The 21,400-nt window shown below is 39.2% G+C and overlaps 1 protein-coding gene across 9 annotated transcripts in view; it reads right to left on the reverse strand.

The window, feature by feature from the left end:
- Positions 1–21,400, reverse strand: part of relch (RAB11 binding and LisH domain, coiled-coil and HEAT repeat containing) — a 38,294-nt gene that overhangs the window by 14,616 nt on the left and 2,278 nt on the right. For 2 of the 9 annotated variants that reach the window (XM_005471735.4, XM_005471734.4), the window contains exons 2-19: positions 18,777–18,866; positions 16,047–16,118; positions 15,854–15,909; positions 15,616–15,729; positions 15,195–15,389; positions 14,881–14,975; positions 14,249–14,378; positions 13,906–14,075; positions 12,083–12,158; positions 11,888–11,983; positions 3,721–3,833; positions 3,542–3,632; positions 2,721–2,792; positions 1,719–1,859; positions 1,397–1,561; positions 1,160–1,307; positions 787–943; positions 287–410 (exon numbers count right to left, since the gene is read on the reverse strand). In XM_005471735.4, coding sequence (XP_005471792.1) covers positions 287–410; positions 787–943; positions 1,160–1,307; positions 1,397–1,561; positions 1,719–1,859; positions 2,721–2,792; positions 3,542–3,632; positions 3,721–3,833; positions 11,888–11,983; positions 12,083–12,158; positions 13,906–14,075; positions 14,249–14,378; positions 14,881–14,975; positions 15,195–15,389; positions 15,616–15,729; positions 15,854–15,909; positions 16,047–16,118; positions 18,777–18,866 — 2,105 coding nt within the window. Of the gene's footprint in view, positions 1–286; positions 411–786; positions 944–1,159; positions 1,308–1,396; positions 1,562–1,718; positions 1,860–2,720; positions 2,793–3,541; positions 3,633–3,720; positions 3,834–11,069; positions 11,094–11,887; positions 11,984–12,082; positions 12,159–13,905; positions 14,076–14,248; positions 14,379–14,880; positions 14,976–15,194; positions 15,390–15,615; positions 15,730–15,853; positions 15,997–16,046; positions 16,119–18,776; positions 18,867–21,400 lie in introns of all 9 variants that reach the window. The other 7 variants (XM_005471731.4, XM_025910121.1, XM_005471736.4 and 4 more) reach the window with 7 other exon arrangements.

A 21,400-nucleotide genomic window follows, 5' to 3' on the forward strand; every position in this document is an offset into this window, starting at 1 on the left:
CACACATTTTTAACATCCTATATGGACTTTAAAGATATCTTTAAATATCAAACTAAGAATGAACACATACACAGTAAACTGACACCTTTATCGTAGTTGCAGTGTATATATGGCATGACAGAATAGTTTTTTTAGTGGCCTCAGCTCTAAACACCATTCAGTATTCTAAAAACAAGTGTGCCTGTTCAGGTAAACAAGGTGGGATGAGATAAGCTAAACTGGAGGAAACTTTAAGACTGCCTATTAAGACTAAACTGTCATGGTTTACTTAGTTATCACAGGTTACCTTAGTGTTGGTGAAGATCTTGCCAAAGGTGCGGCAGAATCTCCAGAAAAAGCGAGAAAATTCATGAACACAAGTTGATGATGTCACATTTATGCGACCCACAATCTCTATGAGCTGCGGTAGGCTGTTTAAAAAAAAGAAGAAAGAGAAGAAATAGAAATCAGTAGTCTGAGTCCATTTTGTTAATGATAATGGGCATTCATCTTTTCTTTTTCTTTTTTTTTTTAAGTATGTTAGTAGACACGTGCCAACTACGCTTGTGTTACTTGTGCTGTGAGGAAATCTAGAATGTCTTTAATGTGTTTAACCTCACATAGTAAGGTCCCTCTTCCCTCTGAGGATAGCAACCACATCCTCATAACATTAGTCATTGCATTTTACTATGATAGCTTAAGGTTATAGTAAGCCTTGGTTTAGGTTACGATGAGTTATTTTAAGTCACTGAAGTGATCAAAACCAAGCTTCATGGGTTTGAGTGTGTGTGCGCGTGTGTTTCTTACAGCTGGTTGACCACCCATAGCAGGCTCTCCCATCCAGTGGTTCCTTCATGCTCCAGCTGGTGGTCATAGAGTTGCAGCAGGGCACTCAGCATCTCCCTGCTGCCGATGATGGTTGCCACATCTTGGAGGGGAGAAGCTGGCCGAGGAAATCGAGTCACTGCAAATCCAAAGATAGAGGACCAAGGCAGAAACTGAATAAATATCAAAGGCTTAAAGGCCACACTAGCACCAGTAGAATATATGTGAATGAGCAAAATGTTTGAAAGTTGCATTTTAGTCACACTTAAATATAAACCTGTACTTCTGCTTAGATTTCTGCATTTCTTTTACAACTGACCTGTGTGTGTTGTGTCTGTGTTTATAAACGTCCTACCTTCAATTGCAGGTATGTCGCCATGGAGTTTGACTCTGCTGGTGAAGGGTGCATTCTGCAGCACCACAGCGAACAGAGGAGGGATAAGAGACTGAAGGGCTGACAGGAAAACGTGTAGCTTGTGTTCATCTAGACCATGTTCTCCTTGCTAGAGAAAGAAGCAGCACATATTATGGAAAGTGAGACAGTGCAATTTTATATATGCACTGTGCCAAGACTGAAATGAAAGACACTTACTGTAAGTAGTTTCTCTATACGTGCCAGTAGTGAAGGAATGAGTGCAGTGTGCAGGGTGCCCAGCTCTGTGGTCCAGGCAGCAAAGGCAGGGATGAAGACCTGGTGGACCGCATTGACCACCCGCTCTGATGGGTCTCCAAGAGACAGCAGCATCAGCTCAAAACCCTGGAATGAAAACAGATAAACAATAGAGCAACACTCAGTCTCACCCACAAAAGCAGTTGTAAAATCCTGGTGTAATACATACTATACAGAACAGCAGTTGTGGACATCATTAAAACACAAATCACCCTCATACATGTTCATCTACAAAGATACACACCTGGGAATACTTATCTGGGTCATCTATGTAACCCATAATTATACCCAGACTCTTGACCACAGCCTCCCTGACCATGTCCGCCTTATCCTCAGCAAGCATCTGTTGCAACATGGACAGCACCAGGGAGCTGCGAATCTCCTTCTACAGAGATAAACAGTGACAGCAAAAAAAAAAGACAGACTGAGAATTCATTCAGGTCATATTTCATAATTCTACATTTAGTGCATGATGAGTATGGGCTTAAATGGATAATTTCGGAATTCATTCTTGTGGGTGAGCAAAGATATTTATTAACTCTCAAGAAATTCCACTCATTTTTTCTACAGTCTATATTTAGAAGAATCCTTTACAGGCAACGACTGCCTGATGTCTGGAACTGATGAACATCACTAAACAATGGGTTTCCTCTATTGTGATGCTTTGCCAGGTCTTTAAAACAGCTGTTTTCAGTTGTTCTTGTTTGGAAATTGGAAAAAGATTTATGATCGGGTTGACATTAGGTGACTGATTCGACATTTTTGCTTTCAAGAACTCCCACGTCGCTTTTAAAATTTGCTCTGGATCATTCTTCTTCTTAACTGTAAAGCACCATCCAATCAACGTTGCTGCACCTGGCTCAGTCTGAGCAGACTGTGAATCCCCGTGCTCTTCAGATTTAATTAGTAAAACCACTGCCATTGGAAGCAGGAAGCTATACCAGGGTGTGGGTTGCATTTGCATTATGAGCCCTTCTGATAGTTTATTTTCCTCGCAACCCCTTCCAAATGAAAATGCCACACCTGGAATTAACTCACAGCCCACTCAATTGATGAAGAAATAATAAGGAGTGTGCAATTACACTTAAGCCCTTGAAAATAGGGGATTGTCTATAAAGTATAAAAATTTCTCAACAGTTATTGCAACACATTAATGCTTCACAAATTAAAGCTTAGTCTGCACTTTAGGCCCATATTCATCATATAACTGTAACTTGAATATGTTGCATACATAATGTGTTCTTACAGGCAGGTAAGGTGCTAAGGCTCCACAGGACTCTGCCACCAGCAATCTCCGCTCTGGATATTTGTGGTTAATCTGGAGAAGACAAGTTTAGAGGAATTGAAGTGTTTAAAGAAAAAGAGCAACAGAAATTGAAAGAAAAGGAGAGGCAGACGGGAGTGCAGCCACCGTGGAATGGAAACAACTCGAGTATCAGCAACATCCTGACCCTGTGGAAACCACTATTTGTCTTTCTGCGCAGATTCTCAGACTCCAAACTGGTGGCAGCGGCCGTTGCCATGGGAGCAGATTTTGTTTATCACACATGTGTTGCATGTGGTGACACAGGTGGCAATGAAGACCAAACCACTAACCCATTTAAGTCAAGGACGCCTATGGAGGTATTGCTAAAAGATTCCATAATCAGAAAGATCTGACATGTTTGCATTTCTAACTTTTTCTCTCATAAAAACACTCAAAAGTGGGAAAACAACAAAAAGCAAAACAAAAATACAGAGAACACGCAAATCATTAATACGTATACTTCCCATCTTTAAACTGAAATAAAAAAAAACAAAAAACAAAAACAGATGTGGCTTATAAATACAAACTAGTGCTACAAAAAGGTTCAAGTAACAATGCCAAGTAAATCTCAGCAAACAGACTGTATGCTAATTCAATCTAAATATTTACACAACTTTAGCATTATTCATGAATTTCAAATAAACTTCAGATGTTTAAAAAGACAACAGAATTAAAGACCATTTATAAATCAGTAATATGATCTCAAAGCTGTGAAATTCAGTAGGAGTATATTTAATAACCCCTCTAGGTATGTACTCTACCTGTTCCCAGCACTGAGGGAGTAGCTCAGCCTCGACACGTGTGGGCCCCACATGCCTCGCAAATGCAACGCAGCCCGTCAAAATCATTTGTCTTTGGAGACAAAAACACATATATGAGAAAATACTGGATGCAGGCAGAGCTTTTTTAACCACAGGCTGTTGAGACAAAGTGTTAGCACCTCTGCTCATCATCCGGTCGCTTGATTAGGTTAAAGAGGATGTGGAGAAGCTGGTCTCTCTCTTTAGGCTCTGGGTGAAGGCAGGCAGTACATAAGATGAGTGGAATCAACTCCTGAATTAAAGAAGACAGAAAGACAGAAAAGGCTAGGATCAGTTTAGATTACTCTGCAAATACATTTTTAAAAAAGTGTGTGGTTATTGTTACAACACACAAGGGTTGGAAAGGATGGTTTGTAGCACTCAAGCAGGCCTGTAAATCTATGGAGTAGCAGGAATAGCAACCGGGAAGAGGGGGCTTATTATGAAGACAGAAAATGGGAAAGTCACAAGGAGAAAAATACACAGGGGGTCACTCTTGAAAACCAACAGCAGTTTTTCAACACTCCTGCACACATGCTTACCGTAAATCCCTTGCTGGTTTCATACCTACACTTCTTTGGACTTTGAGTCACAGAAAATTATGGCCACATACTGTAGAAGCTTAATAGTGCATGCACACAGCGGCATATATACAGATATACACAAACCTAATGCACTAGTTCTCCTAGTATAAATGATTCCTACTTCAGAGTTCAGACAAAGTTCATGGGCCTTCCAGCCAGAGGGGAGAGCACTCAGCTGCCCTTGATACAGGGCCTCCATGGCCAAACTGTGGTCAGCCCTGCATTCCCGCCACACACACCGAAATTAGAGAGTGCACACAAAGTTAAAAATATATTTTTTTTCAAAGTCTGTTTTTTTTCCAGGAAGATATGATATTTTCCTGCCAAGTACTGGAAGAACAAGCTAAACCCCAACGCTGGATGGACAAAAGGACCTAACAGAGAAACTTGGGTAAAGATAGGCTGTGATGAGTCACTCGTTCAATGCTGGACCAACCCTCTGAAGTCACTGCCATGCTGGCTATATTTTAGAAAAGCAAAACTATAACATTTGAGTATCAAAAGGGTCATTTTAAGTGGTTACATGACTAGTCCAATATCGGTGAAGTCAGTTTCAGCATTAGAAAAAAAAACAAAAAACGCTTAAAATGACAAATTAAGCAAATTCAGCCAACTTTAACAGTCACATTCAATAATCTTCTCCTGCAGTCTATTACAAGGCTACACACTTTCACAGGAGACATTTTGGAGAGTCAACAGCACTGGGCTGATAAAGCAAATAGAGGAATTCATAAACAGCACACATCTAAAAAGCCAGAAACCACGCTGACCCTGTTCTATTTCAGTGTGGACTCCTATGTTTCTGATGTGAAATCTCCTTCATAACTGACCAGTCCTGTGTAAACAGTGTGGGCAGGTAGAGTGGACAGAATGACGCCAGGGACCAGGGACCAGGGGCCAGATTCAGGGCAACTACTCCTTTTCATTTAAGGACCAATGTAGAAGAGCCTGCATTCAATAAAGGAAAGCAACGTCTCCCTTCCACGTGACCATTCCTTTCGGTCTTTTCGGTTATTTTAACTATGAGGCTATGTAAAGATGTCTGCTTTACCACTCACATGATGACTTAGACTTTCATCCAGGCTGGAACATCTCAGCAGCTCTTAACGACAGACTGCCTTTCATCATTTCGTGACCCTGATACGCATTATTTGGTATACCTGTACTGCATCTTATCTCCAACAAGACAAACAGTAATGAATATAACTCTCTCAACACTACACATCAACTCATCCATAGTTTCTAGAAGATGTACACTCATTTAAACCACTAACAGGTGACGTGAAAACGTGAACAACATTGCACTTCTTTTTCCAGGCATTTCCTGATGGCAGCAGGATAAAGTTGTGTGCCAAACTGCATAAACTGCACAGGAATGCCTCCGGGACTACAAGGCCAAATCAAAGCATTGACCCAGCCTCTAAACCTCACAGAAGTTGTTTGAAGAACAGCGCGTTGAAATAATTCCAATCCAAGAAGGCCCCACCTAATTCACAGAAACCGAAGACCCAGTGCCAACGTGTTGGTGCCAGACACCGCAGGTTACCCTTACTGCACAAACTACACATATTATGCAGGTGGTTTAAATGTTAAGGCTGTCTCAATACTTTAAGATGACTGGACTTTTTAGTTTAGTTTTTTCTCGCTTTGTGGTTACGTTTAGGCATCAGAACAATTTAAAGTATCTTAATACTCTTTCCACTATTTTTTAAAGTTGTCAGCATCTACAAGCTGGATTATCTGATCACTTGGTATAGATGGCTTTTAAAATGCCCTGACTTTTTCTTTGGCACCTTGAAGTGGTATACAGTTGTGGTCAGAAGTTTACATACACTTGTAAAGAATATAATATAATGGCTCTACTGAGTGTCCCATTATTTCTAAAACTCTGATTTTTCTCTGATAGAGTGATTGGAACAGATACTTCTTTGTCACAAAAAACATTCATGAAGTTTGGTTCTTTTATGACTTTATTATGGGTTAACAGAAAAAAGTGATCACATCTGCTGGGTCAAAAATATACATACAGCAGTGCTAATATTTGGTTACATGTCCCTTAGCCATTTTCACTTAAATTAGGCGCTTTTGGTAGCCATCCACAAGCTTCTGGCAAGCTTCTGGTTGAATCTTTGACCACTCCTCTTGACAGAATTGGTGCAGTTCAGTTATATTTGATGGCTTTCTGACATGGACTTGTTTCTTCAGCATTGTCCACATGTTTTCAATGGGGTTTAAGTCAGGACTTTGGGAAGGCCATTCTAAAACCCTTACTCTAGCCTGATTTAGCCATTCCTTTACCACTTTTGATGTGTGTTTGGGGTCATTGTCCTGTTGGAACACCCAACTGCGCCCAAGACCCAACCTTCGTGCTGATGATTTTAGGTTATGTTGAAGAATGTGAAGGTAATCCTCCTTCTTCATTATCCCATTTACTTTCTGTAAAGCACCCGTTCCATTGGCAGCAAAACAGCCCCACAGCATAATACTCCCACCACCATGCTTGATTGTAGGCATGGTGTTCTTGGGGTTAAAGGCCTCACCTTTTCTCCTCCAAACATATTGCTGGGCATTGTGGCCAAAAAGCTCGATTTTTGTTTCGTCTGACCTCAGAACTTTCATCCAGAAGGTCTTATCTTTGTCCATGTGATCAGCAGCAAACTTCAGTCGAGCCTTAAGGTGCCGCTTTTGGAGCAAGGGCTTCCTTCTTGCACGGCAGCCTCTCAGTCCATGGAGATGCAAAACACGTTTGACTGTGGACAATGACACCTGTGTTCCAGCAGCTTCTAATTCTTGGCAGATCTGCTTTTTGGTGATTCTTGGTTCACGCTTTACCCTCCTGACCAATTTTCTCTCAGCAGCAGGTGATAGCTTGCGTTTTCTTCCTGATCTTGGCAGTGATGAAACAGTGCCATGCACTTTATACTTACAAACAATTGTTTGCATTGTTGCTCTTGGGACATGCAGCTGCTTTGAAATGGCCCCAAGTGACTTTCCTGACTTGTTCAAGTCAATAATTCGCTTTTTCAGATCCATGCTGAGCTCCTTTGACTTTCCCATTGTAGCGTTTGTGGGCGTTTGTATCCAGTGAGCCTTATTTAACTGGCCTAAGAGAAGTCACCAGCTGTAGTCACTCATCATCACTCACAAGAAGTTAAGAGGCCATGCTATGAAGCTCAGTTCACTGACAACTTTCTAAGTCACCAAAATTGCTAATTCATGTTGCTGTATGTATATTTTTGACCCAGCAGATGTGATCACTTTTTTCTGTTAACCCATAATAAAGTCATAAAAGAACCAAACTTCATGAATGTTTTTTGTGACAAAGAAGTATCTGTTCCAATCACTCTATCAGAGAAAAATCAGAGTTTTAGAAATAATGGGACACTCAGTAGAGCCATTATATTATATTCTTTACAAGTGTATGTAAACTTCTGACCACAACTGTACATGCACACCACAATATGAAGTCTAATAATTTTAGTAGCTCCCTGAGCAATCACCAAACACCAACATCAGGCCAAAATTAAACAGTTCCAGCACTTTGGTTGATACACAACTACTGAAAATTACATCAGCCAAAAGTGGACTTCATTACACGCGAAAGTTTAGGCATAATGTCTTAGGTATGAAATATTTCGACACAGAATTACTGACATAGGTCTGCTTTGAATTCAAACACCTGCATTTAATAATACATTACCAGAAATTGTCTGTCAAAGAAACAGTTCCAGTAAAACTATCAACCTTCTCTGTTATGTCTAGGTCCGTTAAAGATTACAGATAATCTACCCACTAAAAACAGGAAGTCTATAATTGCAGTTTTTAGTTACCGTCTTTGCCTTAATGATGCCTGGAAAGTCTATATAAAAATAGTACTGTAGCAAATTACTACAAAATAATTTTTTTGACAAAAAAAACAAAAACAAAACAAAAAAAAAAGTGTTGCAATGCAATCCTTTAAATTTAAGAAAAACATAGGGTTTAATGATTTACAACATCTGATAATACAGCCAGGTGGCAGGCAGTGTTTCAGTGTATCATACTATCGTTTTAAGTCAAACACCTTTTGTTCTTAAGAGGGTTTCACATTCAAACAAGTAAAGGTGTGTCTCCAGGGTCGCGGTGGTTAGAAGGGTCAAGCCTGCAATACGGAAGCATGAGCAGCTTTATCTGTGTGAGTGTGAGTACGTGTGTACACACACACACACACACACACACACACACACACACACACACACACACACACACACACACACACACACACACACACACACACACACACACACACACACACACACACACACTGTCATGGTCTGTGAATCTAACGGATATAGTACAAAGTCCAACTATTCAAGAAGAATCTCAAAGTCTTAATGCGCTGCTGCACTTACATTTTTTTCCCTGCCAGCCTTTTCTCCCTTCAGTTTGTTTATCTTGATTTTTTAAAGAGATTAAGTTCTCCATAACTGCCTCGGGGGTTGATTAAAACCTCATAACCATGGTGATATGCAAAGCAGCCCGACCAAAGACTACTCCAACTAGATTTACCTCTTTCAGTCAATCCATTTGGTTTCCGATCAAGTTTCAGTTCCTTGTATAAAATTTCATGCGCTGCACTTATGTACGCATGGACACACATGGACAAAAAGTGCACACAAGGAGATTCTATAGAACACCTGTGCAGGTGTCAGCTTTTAAAGAGTAATTTCTTGTTAATACAACGTTTTTTTGTTTTTTCAAATCTCCTTTCCTACTCTTCTCAGCAAAAAAAAACCCCACTTAGTTCATGGAAACAAAAGCACTTGTAACCAAACAGTTGCAGGAAGAAGGCTGGCTGCATTTAGTTAGGTCACCTAATCATCAGGATCTGGGATTTTAACACCTTTTTTCTCTGAGTTTTCAGATTTAAAAATAGAGCATAACCCCATTTATCAAACAGTTGCTAAACTGATATTTATCAAAACGGTTTCAAAATCTCTGGCATTTAGACACTTAAAGAGATTAGACTGATTGGGCCCATGCCTGATGGGCTCAATAAATCAAAGGTGAGTCAAGATACAGCGAATTGAAGAGACATATCGTACAGCACGACATATTAAGACTAAGGGCCTGATTTACTAAACGGAGCAAATCCGTGTGAGGTTGCGACTGCAAAAATGTGCTGTAAGGAGCTGAAACAGCAGCTGATCTACTAACAACACACTAATGTACAAACAGATGTAAGCAGCTCATTTCTATAAGAGACCAACCGAATCGAATTTAAAACAAACAAACAAACAAGGAAAAAAAAGCAGATCAGATAAGCGAGTGATCGTTCTGCTACTTTCTGCTAAATATAAAAATAAAGAAATTACAGTATAAACATGGGATTTAGGTACATCCTCTTCAGAAACAGTATGGTAATTCAGACTGAGGACAGTCAGCTGAAGGTGAATTCAACTCATACTGATTGAGACTTTGTGGGGTCTAAGAGGTTCAGGCAGCAATTCTCAGGATAAATAACACTATTATTCATCCCTATTTATCCAGAGAAGGGCTTCTTTAATCAAGCCTGCTATATAAACATAAAATTTATGCGTCCTGCAGGACATATAGAACACTAAACGTTATATAAGATCAGACGTTGAGAGATTTGCATGTTACTGAAGTTACTCCAGCTGTGTGTAAATGAAGGCATTGTTCTTTTGCACAAAGACAGACATTAATTTAGTACACTTCAGATGTGCCTTAGTCACATAAATTTAATTTTGACAGCGAGACATTTTAATATGATATGTAACAGACTCGGTACTGGACACGTTTAAAATCAAACAAAACCATAAAAGAAACCAAATTAAAGTGGAGTGAAAAAGTATTTGCCTCCTTATTAATTTCTTATACTTTTCCATATTTGTCGCACAAATGACAAAGCTGCATTTTGTATTTACTTGGGTTATCTTTGATTAATATTGAAATTTGTTTGATGATCTGTAACATGTAACTGATGCAAATATGCAAAGAAATGAGGAATCAGGTAGGGCGGCAAATGCTTTTTTACAGCAGTGTTTGTAATGTTGCATTGCTCTGTGTGATGTGCACACTGCTGAGAAAAAGACAAGCAGGTTCTCTTAGATATATTTGGCAGTTTTTTCATGAACAAATCTCTGTTTAGAAACATGAATAAAAGTGAAACGGTGCAAATCAGTTAAGGTGTGCTCTATATAGGGCGAGGACACAGTGAATAGCTACAGCTCATACCTATGGCACTGTGCTCATCTCTAAACCGTTCACCTGTGTTAATTACACACTCATTCAGACAAAAACCTCCCCCTGGCATTTCAAATAAAGAACACTCCTAGTGAGAATGATCACAGCCACATTAGCTAAACAACGACCACACCTTACAGTTACAAAATTGCCGTTATACCTCTTAACGAATAGATAGCAACCCCCCAACCCCCAAGGAGTGTGTTTTGCTCTGGCATGTTCTGTTAATAAATTTGGCCCCAAAACTGAAATGCAACTTATTTTTTGGGTACACACTATTTTTCAGTGTCACCGTTACAGGATAGCAGACTATATTTGCAAAAAATAATAAATATGGAAAATCAGAGCTTATACTGTTTTCACACATGGATTTCACACATCTTCAAGAGCGTTATGCCAGGATATTTTCCCACTGTTGTCTGTTCTCACAGGAAATCATTCCACTTCAGCTGTGCTTAAGTGAAGCTATTGTCCGATCCAACTGAGTTCGACATTTGTTATCTCATGCATTTCTCTCAGGTAAGAAAAAGTTCAGGGCTGCAGCGCATGTGTGAAAATGTATTTAGTGACAGCGGTTTTGCAGCAGAAGGAATTGGCATTAGTTACACTTTTCTGATCTACATGTCAGAATCATGCAAATGAGTGCGTGAAAGACTCACCTGGCAAAGATGCGCAACCATTCTCTAGAAGAGAGGCATGCATGAGAGTGAGAGAATGAGTGAGACGAAAAGAGAAGAAAAAAACCGTGAAGGCAAAGGGACAGCAAATATGAGAGGAAAAAATGCAGAGGAAAAATGATGAGGACTTTTGAAAAACAAATGCCATGACAAAAGAAAGTGACCCTACAAATCAATAGATAAGACACAAGTCAGCAGGAGCTGGCAGGTAAAAATGTCTCCAACTCTATATTCGTATCTCTTGGGGAACGACAAAAAGGCAACACAAGGACAAAGGTACTTTGTGCAGCTTTTAGTACAAGTTTGAGACATTAATTTAATTATCTCAAAAACAGCAATCACACAAATCCCACTATTGCCAAGAAAACAGCCTTTGCACAATGTGTAACACTACAGTTCATATTCATATTGTGAGTACAGCTTAGGCACAAAAGAAAAAAAAATGGATGATGTTCCTTTAAAGCAGTAAATATTTCACATAACAGCAGATGGTGAAGTGGATGAATCACCAATGGAAAAATATGTTTGCAAAAGTGTGAAATTAGCACCATTAAAAATACTGACAATAACCACATTAGGCTGTTTAGAGTCGTTTCCCCTATAGATTAGAAATACACAGTTTAGAGGAAACTTTAGTAGTTGTGAATGACCAACTACTTTTTTTTTTTAAACCTATTCTCATCCTTGCTGCTCTGTGTGTATCTATTGGTTATTAAAAGAAGAAGCCTGTGATGGTGACAATGAATGGGGAAACAGGGAGGAGAAGAAGAGGGCAGGATGATCAGCACAAGCAGGTTTACCTCTCGTTTAGCAAGAAGGACATTAGGGACGATGTGAGGGAGACAGCGACCCAGCATTAGCATCACACTCTCCTCGCTGTCTGCTATACGAGACACCTGGGAACAAGAGGGACATTATATTCTGTTTTTGTTGTTCTACATTTACTTTTTTTTTATTTTTATTTTTTATCTGTATATGAAATGTGTGCTCCTGACCTCTGCTCCTAGGCGGCTGTCGGAGCACATTCTGCAGAAGGACAACAAGGCTTGCTGGAAGGCCGGAGATAACTTCCTGAGACACCACAAACAACAAAAGACCAAAAACAGTCACTACAGTCTGCAACACTTAATCTGTACACCACAAGTACTCTGGAGAATGTCCTGACCGTTGAATGATTGAGGACTGGAGTAGGTTACCCTGCCACTGAGGTTAGTGCTGCCACTCTCCCATGTAACGCGACATTACCACAGTACTAAGAATAGCAGGTGGCTGACTAACAGTAATGCACCACTCACTTTTTTCTTTTAACACCACATAAATCAGATTTTGTTTTTGTATTTTAAGGGAACACATATTTAAATGATAAAAATGATCAAAGATCAAACGATATCATTAAAAATAATACATCATAGGTGGGACACAAATAAGAAAAAAAATATTTAAATGAGTAAAAGCTCAGTTTCAGTGATGACTAGTTTAAAGCACAATACACTTTCTTACTCAAGAGGGCAGCCACACAACCCTAATACCTGGTTTTAGACAAAGACGAATAACTACCTCCATCTAGTGGCTATATTTAGTAACTACACCAAAATGGGCAACGTGGCTGTAGTAGACACAGTTGGTTCGAATGATTTTTACAACTATAAATTTGTAATTTTTTTTTTTCTTTTTGGCCTTCAAACCACCACAGAGAATTTTACATTTTAAATTAAATAAATAAACAAAGAAATCTAACCTTAAATGAAGTGCAGAATTTAAGCTTTTATTCAAAGGGTTTAACAGGTATTACATCAACTGCTTAGAATTTACAGCCACTTTTAAGTTTAGTGCCCCCATTTTCAAAAGCGCCAGGTAATTGGACAATTGTCTGATGAGCAGTTTCATGTCCAGTGAGGCCTCTTCATTTGTTATTCCACGAAAATTTAAGCAGATAAAATATCTGGAGTTGATTCCAACTATTGAGTGTCTAATTTGATAGCTGGAACGTCACTGGAACTTTCCAATGACGTCCAAAGAGATGTCAATGTAAATGAAGGAGGCCATCCTTAGGCTGAAAAACTAAAACATACCTCTCAGGCAAACGGCAAAAACTTTGGGAGTGGCCAAATTAACAATCTGAGTGAATAACACTGTCTTAAGTAGTTCTATCACTGTCAAAGTCTACAATCAAGACACACCTTTTATGAAGGCAAATGCAGGGCTTACAGGAAGGCACACTCCATTGGTTACACTGAAGAACAGATAGCTATATTGGACTTTGCCAGACTAAAAGAGCCTGCACATATCTGAACAAATGAAACCAAGTTTAACTTGTATCAAAATAGTGAGAAAAGTTTTGAGACCTCACAGTCTGAAGCATACCACATCATCTGTCTAACATGGAGGAGGCAGCATGGGCACATACGGCTGCCAGTTGAACCAGCTCACAAGTTTCTATTATTGATGTGACTGCTGATAAGAGTAACACGATGAAGTGAAGTGTACAGGGCTATACTCTGTCACATTCAGACAAATGCTGCAAAGCTGCTGTTACTGAAGATAAAAACGAAAGCACAAAGATACACAAACAATCAGCAACTGAATTCGGCTGCACTAAAGGCCTGACAGGACATCTCGAGGGATGGCTACAGGTTTTAGACTCAGGCAGTTAGTGGATTTGCATATGTCACACAGGTGTTAAAAACAATCCCTAAATTTAAAAAAATGTTTCTTTGGTTATTTTTGAGTATCATATTTGCATACCCTGATGCAGGAAATGTTAGGAAAGTGGGGTCTTTGTTTTGCAGGGTTTTTTCATGCCTGAATTTCCACTCACCTGTTTGGCTGATCAAACTGGACAGGTGGCTTACTCTTCAGCTTGCTGTGAGTCTGTGGGTGGAATTGTGATGTGTTCTGAGTAGAGAGGTTGTCTGCGTTATTGTCAGGCTCTGAAACCCCTCGGATGTCCAGATACTTGCCATTATCCATGGGAGGCTGAGGATAAGACTACAAGATGTTAGTATTATAGGGTCAAATATTTGGGCTTGTGACAAACTGTCATACAGACTGAACGTTTTTCATCTTTTCTTTTGGCTTTTTTTTTTTTTACTGTAGAAAACTGTGTGACTGGTATACATTTAAATAAGCCTGTGCTTTACATATTCAAAATAACCACATACCACAGAAAGAGGGTCAGCAGAGCAAGCAGTAGTAGCAGAAGAGGAAGAAGTGTTAGGTGTATTCTGAGAGCCTAGGTCCAAAGTGGTCGGAGGCGGGGAGGAAACGGTCCTCTTCAGTGTTTGAATCTCACTGTGGGGCAGAGGTAACATAACATAAGTCCAAAAATACTACATACTTAATCAAGCAGCAAGTGAACGAGACAATCCACTGTTTTACCCCTACCACCAAAGTTGTGCTTGACCTGTTCAGTAAAATTGGTCAAAATCCTGATGGTGTGAATTAAAGACTTCACATGACAAGAAAATTAAGTTCCACTTTTGCATCAGACCAAAGTTTCCTCTGTAATTTCATGCAGCTGTGGTGCTTGGGAGAAATTTCCAATCTGGTTTTACACCATGGCCAGTTTTGGTCACGGTTATGGAAATAATGTGGTGCAGAAAACTTCTGAGAATTTTTTTTTTAATGAATACTTCTGCTGACTCTTTGCTCAGCAGTAGAAGGGGTAAATGTTCTTGTTGAAATGACATGCAGTGAAAGAGCTATAAATGTTGGAAACCTTGTCAGGATCAAAGACTTTAGAGTTTTTCAAAAAGAATAGTATACGAGCACAGACATGCACTCAAGCACACACCATTGCAGTTTCTTTATCTGCTCTGCTAGGTTCTGCTTCTCATTATTGAGGAGGCTTATCTGGTACTCCAACTCTTGCACGACTTCTGTCTGCTGCTAAAGAGAAGAAAAAAAACATAATGCAGACAAATTACAAATTCAGCTCAAGAGCCGGAGCTCTGAAGTCACAACCTGACATGAGGTGGTAATTCTTCAAATTTAACTGAAAGAGAAAAATCACTTTGTGTTTAGTTTCACAGCCTTTTTTCAGTGAATCTCTCTGGTACTAGAAGGAATGCAAAGCAATAGAACAGGTTCAACTCAGCGTACACACACCTGTTGTGAAAGGTCAGGCTTCTTTAGTGGATCTTGGGCAATGCAGTTTCCAGGAAGATCGACAAAATCCACTCCAACTGACACATCAGCTGTGTCCCGAGGAGAAGGGAGGGGGGTGCCACAGCTTCTGTAGAGCTGTAACAGGTCGGGGGGTTTCGGGATGTTGAGGCCAACATCATCCCACAACTCAAAGTCCTGGGAAGAAACAAAAAAACAAAACAGTTTAGTCATTGTCATTTGTGTCAGGCATGGGCTCGTCCTTTGTATTACACATAAATGTACAAGTACAAGTTTAAATTATTCATACTACCTTCAGCACTTTCTTATGAATTAGGATGTTTTGTTTTTTTGGTTGAAAAGGAGACAGATCTCATTTTAAAAATAAAAGACCAACTCCAGTTAGGCATTTGCCATCCTTTACCTGATCATCATTTTCATCAGAGAAGGTGATGGATGAGAGTTTGTATTCATTTTTCAATAAATACTCATTCACAAGGAAGTTTAAGGCTCTTTTCTCCAGTGGGCGGATAGGCTCCTGAGGCAGAGAAGAACAAGGTCGATCACGGCAATGTTCTCACAAGGGTTTAAAGGGACACATTCGTTCATTCTTCACTCATTTCACCAGAAAGGAAAAATTAGAAAGCTTATAAATCCCCCACCTGAATTTCAGGGCTTGACTTGAAGTTTTTTCTCTCCTGAGAGGGCACTTCGCTCTCTGAGAAATTGAGAATATATGAGATGAATTTGAAAGGATGCTGAGCATCACTCACCAAGAGGAATTCTCTGACAAAAAGAGGGAAAGCTGTAACAAAAAAGGGTTCAGGTGGAGAAGAAGTTAAAAGTGCGCCACACCTGCTGCCTGAGTCAAGTTGGCGCGCAGAGCCTGAATGGTCTCCTTTGCTTTCCGTAGCTCAAACTCCAGCACTGGACAGGAAGTGACAACACACACAGGAAGTGCATCCAACCAAAGACAGGGAACAAACAAATAAAACAGATGGGTATGAAAAACCAAACAACGACACAAAAAGATTAAAAAGTCATAAAAACAAAACAAAAAAGGATGCATGCAAATCATGGGTCTAAGGAACGCATGCAGCAGAGGACTATGGTAAAGCTGGCAAGATGTTTCTTGGAGTTTCTTGGTGTGTTTACTGCATTGAGACGCAGCTCGATGATAGAATTTCCTGCCCTTGTTTTCCTCTCATTAATACTTAACAAATGGAAGTCCAAATTTACCTGAATTGTAGCTGAGGCAAGCAAATCCATTCAGGCTACTAAAATGTATCCATGATAAACTAGGAGCTGTCTGACACAGGTTTTTATAAGTAATAAGTAATTTACACATTTGAATTCAAGCCACTCAAGGGACAGCCAATGCTCAAATGTTTTGTTCTTAAGAGATAAGACCATCACACTATGAACACCACAACATAAAGCTATTTCAGCTAAAAGACAAAAGGTGAGTTTGGCATTCCTTGCTAGGTTATGGATTTAGACTCGTCTTTCTTGACTTTGACTTTGCAAAACAAATCAAAAAACAAAAAACATAACACGATCAAGCCAATCATAGAAACACGAAGAAGCTGTTTCTGGCATCTTATATACTATCAGAAGGATCAGAAGGTATTATTTATAAAAATGTTTATTTTTAATCTATAAGTAAAAATGGTAAATGCTAGATTCATACTGATTTCTTCTTTAAAGAACACACAAGGTCTTAAGACATGTTAGATTAAAAACACACGCAAAAAGTAATAAGCAATGGAGCAGGAAAACTATGTTGCATAGCTGTGCACTGAAAAATCTGCAATTTGATCTGACTTTTGTTTCCCCAACATGTGCCACTTAAGGTTTATGGCTGCTGAAGGTTTCACACTTCTTTATAGCAACTGTGAACAGCTAGCTTAAAAAAGCCCCAACAAAAAGCAGAAAAACATTTTCAGGAAACGGTCTGTATTTCCATATAAGGTCAAAGCCAATTTCTGAGCATTAAAAAATAGTAAATTTCTGCCAGAGGAAATCGAGTTACCATTCAGACCTTCCTAGCAGATCAAGTGCACAGGATGCAAACGCAACAAAATGGAAAACCAAGAACTGAATAACGGGAAGAGAAGGAAAAATAAATAAATAAAAGCAAAAAGCTAGACTGGATGGAGTGACTTGTCCAGTATTTTACTGGGGTTTGATCAACGTCAACGGAGAAAGCCAGAAAACCCAGAGTCAGACAGCTGGGGGCAGGGCTCTTAGCAAGAAGAACAAGTTGAGCGGAATGAGAGTGGGGATGTTTCAAAAGTAAAGAGAGAGGAAGGGAAAGATGGCAATTTGGTAGAAAGGGCAGTGTGTGAATAGTCATTTTTAAAAATGATGCATAATTTGGAGGTGTGAGGTGGAACCAACATCTCTGCTGCATGGTTTAACTGGGCCCTTACTTTATGTCATCGTTTCTCTCAACTGATAAAAGCCCCAAACCAGAAGCAAGCGTTTCCTGAGTAGCGTTACCCAGGACTTTGACTTTACCATCAGAATGCAATATACACATTTAAATTAAATGACGTTTATATTTATAGGACAATCTATATGCCATCCCCTATCCCATCATGCTCTACAATCTATTTCTCACCCTTAATATTCATGTACAGTGGAAGGGAAAACAAATTTAATGTAAAAGAAAATAAAAAACAAACAAACAAAAATACACAACATAATCCACCACTTTAACAGCATAGGCACAGTTTTGGGACACACACACACTTACTTTTAAAATGTGTGGATGGCTGCAGAAAACTGTTACTAGCTTTAACCCTTATAATCTAGCAGACTTCTCGTGGCTAAAAATTAATGTCTTCATCTTGATGATTGTGAAACTACAAAATTAAAACCAGAAGGGGATGGTTAATATGCATAGTCCCTGCCTGATCCCATTTTGTTTTCTGCGTTCTACATAAATATCAAAGGCTTACTCATTTATTTTTTTCCTTTAGTCCACAGCATAAAAGTACTCACCACGCAACACCTGAAAAAAGGCAATATGCCAGTAAATGAACACCTGTTCTTAAACCCAATGGTGTGATGACACATCATTGGCGTCAGGAGGAGCTGTTAATGTGTTTAGCTAAAACTATCAGACTGTGTCTCACGAAGGAGCAATGGAGGGGGGAGGGCGGGGGAGAGTACGCTTTTTAAATAATGCTGATACATGTTTGGTACCAAAAATACCACAGACTGGTTTTGCAGTGTGACGGTTCGTGAGAGGAGGCACAAAGACCTCAATGAACTTAAAAAAGAGAAACACACATCATGTACACAAAAAAAAAAAAAAAAGAAGAAAAAAAATAAGTTTTTAAAAAAAAAATGTGACTAATTTATCCCTCATAAAGCAGGACTGACAGAAACACATTTCAGTGTTATTAAGCAGAGTTTATTCATTACTATTGGTCATTGTTGTTATTAAAGCAGCTTTTAGATTTCATTTTGCCATATTCTACAGCGCTCCCATTCAGTCATTGTCTACTCTCCTGATCTTTTATCCCCAGTGTAAGCTGGGCCTCTTGTTTTGAGCCCTCACAGTATGGTTCATCTTACCTGCCACCCGTTCGTCTGTCTCTCGGTTACCGTCATCTGAGTAACGGGCAAAGTCCAGAGAGTCCAAGGTGCTGATGCTGCCTGCTCGATCTGAACAAAAACACAGACACAGAGACAGAAGTGAGACACCTGCATAACTGTACAGCTAAATGATTGCACTCTCCAAGAGCTCACAGTTCAAAAATTTGACTGTGCAGCCTACATGCTGCTCTATAGATTCTTCCCTCTGAAAGAATAGGGTCAGCTTCGGTGTGATAAAACCCATTTCCAAACTATTAATTCCACCAACTATACATAGGGGTAGGCAGGTGCTAAGAGAAGGAACATAAAGGTGATAAATAAGCACACTCTTTGCTCATATTTCACTGGGCTAGGCTGTTCTGATAACTAAGTCAGTGGTGTTGGCTTTCTTTCCACTGCAATGCAAGCGTGAGATTGGCCTGTTTGTTCTCTGATATCAAGATACAGTACAATGTCAAGTCATATGTGACCTTGTTGGTCTGAAAAACATGTTTAAAAAAAAAAAAAAAAAAAAAAAAAAAGAGCTGTGTGGGTAATTGAACTGAATTAGCGGGTTAAATCATTTCCACTCATTAAGTTATAACTTGTATTATAAACTTTGATCATATTACTACTTTGGATTGTTAAAATCCTCTATAGTTTAAAAAAAAAATACTGAGGATAACTTAGATATCAAAGGAAAAAAACAGCATGTATTTCCCTTTGTAGACAAGTAATGTGTTTCACTAATATTTCTTTTTCGGTTACATATAAGGTTTGTCTATATAAGCGTATACATTATTTTATGTCATGTTCAAATTCATGACCATGCAACTTTATGATATAGTGACAGTGTTTCTCCATTGTCTGTCTACACAAGTGTCATTGTTCTGCCAAGCTGATGTCAGGCAAACTAATTTTCCTGCATAGAAGCTTCCAAATGTGTTTATTTGCCTTTAGTAGCTGCAATCCATCTGGCAAAACAGTGAGTAATACAGTTTGCAGGTGTGCGTGCATGAACGGAGCAAAAGAAAAAACAAAAAAGTAATTTGATAATGTGAGGGGGCATTTGCAGATGTCCTTTGTGTACATGTCTGATGTGCAAAAAAACAAGCCTGGTGGACCTTTCATTTCCTTGACAGATGTGACACTTCAGTCTGTCACCACCTCCCTTTATTCCATCCCAGCTGCTTATACAACACATAAGCACACACAGATGATTGTCTTTCTACTTGCCAAAACAGAAAAAGCTAAAAGATATAAACTGAAAGCTAAGGTACACGAGTTTACATCAGGGCCTAGGAGCTGATATTGATGAATGGTCAGGAGGAAGCCAACAGGCACTTTTAATTTAATGGGAAGGTTTTTGGCAAGACTGATTTAAACTGTGGTTATAAATACGGGATGAAAAAGAGGAGCACAAATTATAAGTGAATCACAGACAAGCACACAAACCTACGCAAGATCAAATATCTTAAGTCTTAAAGAAATTAAGCCTTTTTTGTGTGGCAATAGATGGTAGATCATTTTATTTGTCTCAAGCTGTTGCTTTCATCAAAAATGCCTTACTAGTAAGACTTCACTATGCGCAGCAATGAAAATGTAGTTTAGAGATTGCAGACTAGGACAGCACATACATTGTGGTCACAAATGATCTAGAACTGATAATGTGAAGCTTCTATTTAACCTATTTAAAGAATACAAAAGTTCCTGCAGCGATTACAAATAAACAGTCGCCTGTCTAGCAAGAGGTGAAGAGAGAATCCTTCAAAATTCATTGCAGCAAATTAGCAAGGTGGTGGGAGATGGCATGCTGTGTCATGTGCCCTAGAGCAACAGCTGCAGATGCAGCTTGTAACACAGTCATTATCCACACACATGCTCACTGCTGATTCAGTCACAAGTTTGTTTTCTTTATTTGCAATCACCACACCAATTACATTTCAGATTCATCAGAGGTTTGTTACTTCATCACAGAGATTCTTTTTTAAATTCTAGCCTGTATCACATATCTAAACAAAGTATTAATTACAGCACTATATGGGTGAAGCCTATCCAAGGAAACTATCACACTCTCTAGACTGCATGCTGCAGGTACAATATCCATCTTTTCATTAAATTTAGACTTGAGAACAGGCATCAGAATCTATGGACCAAATTTATTTCAACGCAGACATCCAAACAGTATCCCTCCTTCTTTAGCAACAAGAGCAACTTAAGTAAATCCTAATGTTGCAATGTGACAGAGAAATTCTTCCCACATGAAAAGAAAGATAATTGCAGAGATCACATGAGGTCTGGACTATCAGCTATGCTAGGATGAAAAATGACATGGCCTTCAGCAAAGTCTGTCCCTCATATCAACTTATTGTTACAGGCTACAGGCTTGTAGATTACACCACTTCTCTATGATGTCCCTGTCACAAGCACAACAGGGGAGGTGTCAGGTCCTTTCAAACTCACGGTCTTACCATGTTCCAAACCTTTTGGGAAATAGAAGATACTACAAAGACACACATCCTATAGTGGTTTGTGTTTACTGCTGTAGCCTTAAGGCATAGATACAAGGGCAGAATTTAATTCTAAAGGTTGGGTTTAACAGATTAAAAAAACGACAAGGAATC

The sequence above is a fragment of the Oreochromis niloticus genome, linkage group LG9 (genome assembly GCF_001858045.2).
Source record: "Oreochromis niloticus isolate F11D_XX linkage group LG9, O_niloticus_UMD_NMBU, whole genome shotgun sequence".
Lineage (NCBI taxonomy): Eukaryota > Metazoa > Chordata > Actinopteri > Cichliformes > Cichlidae > Oreochromis > Oreochromis niloticus.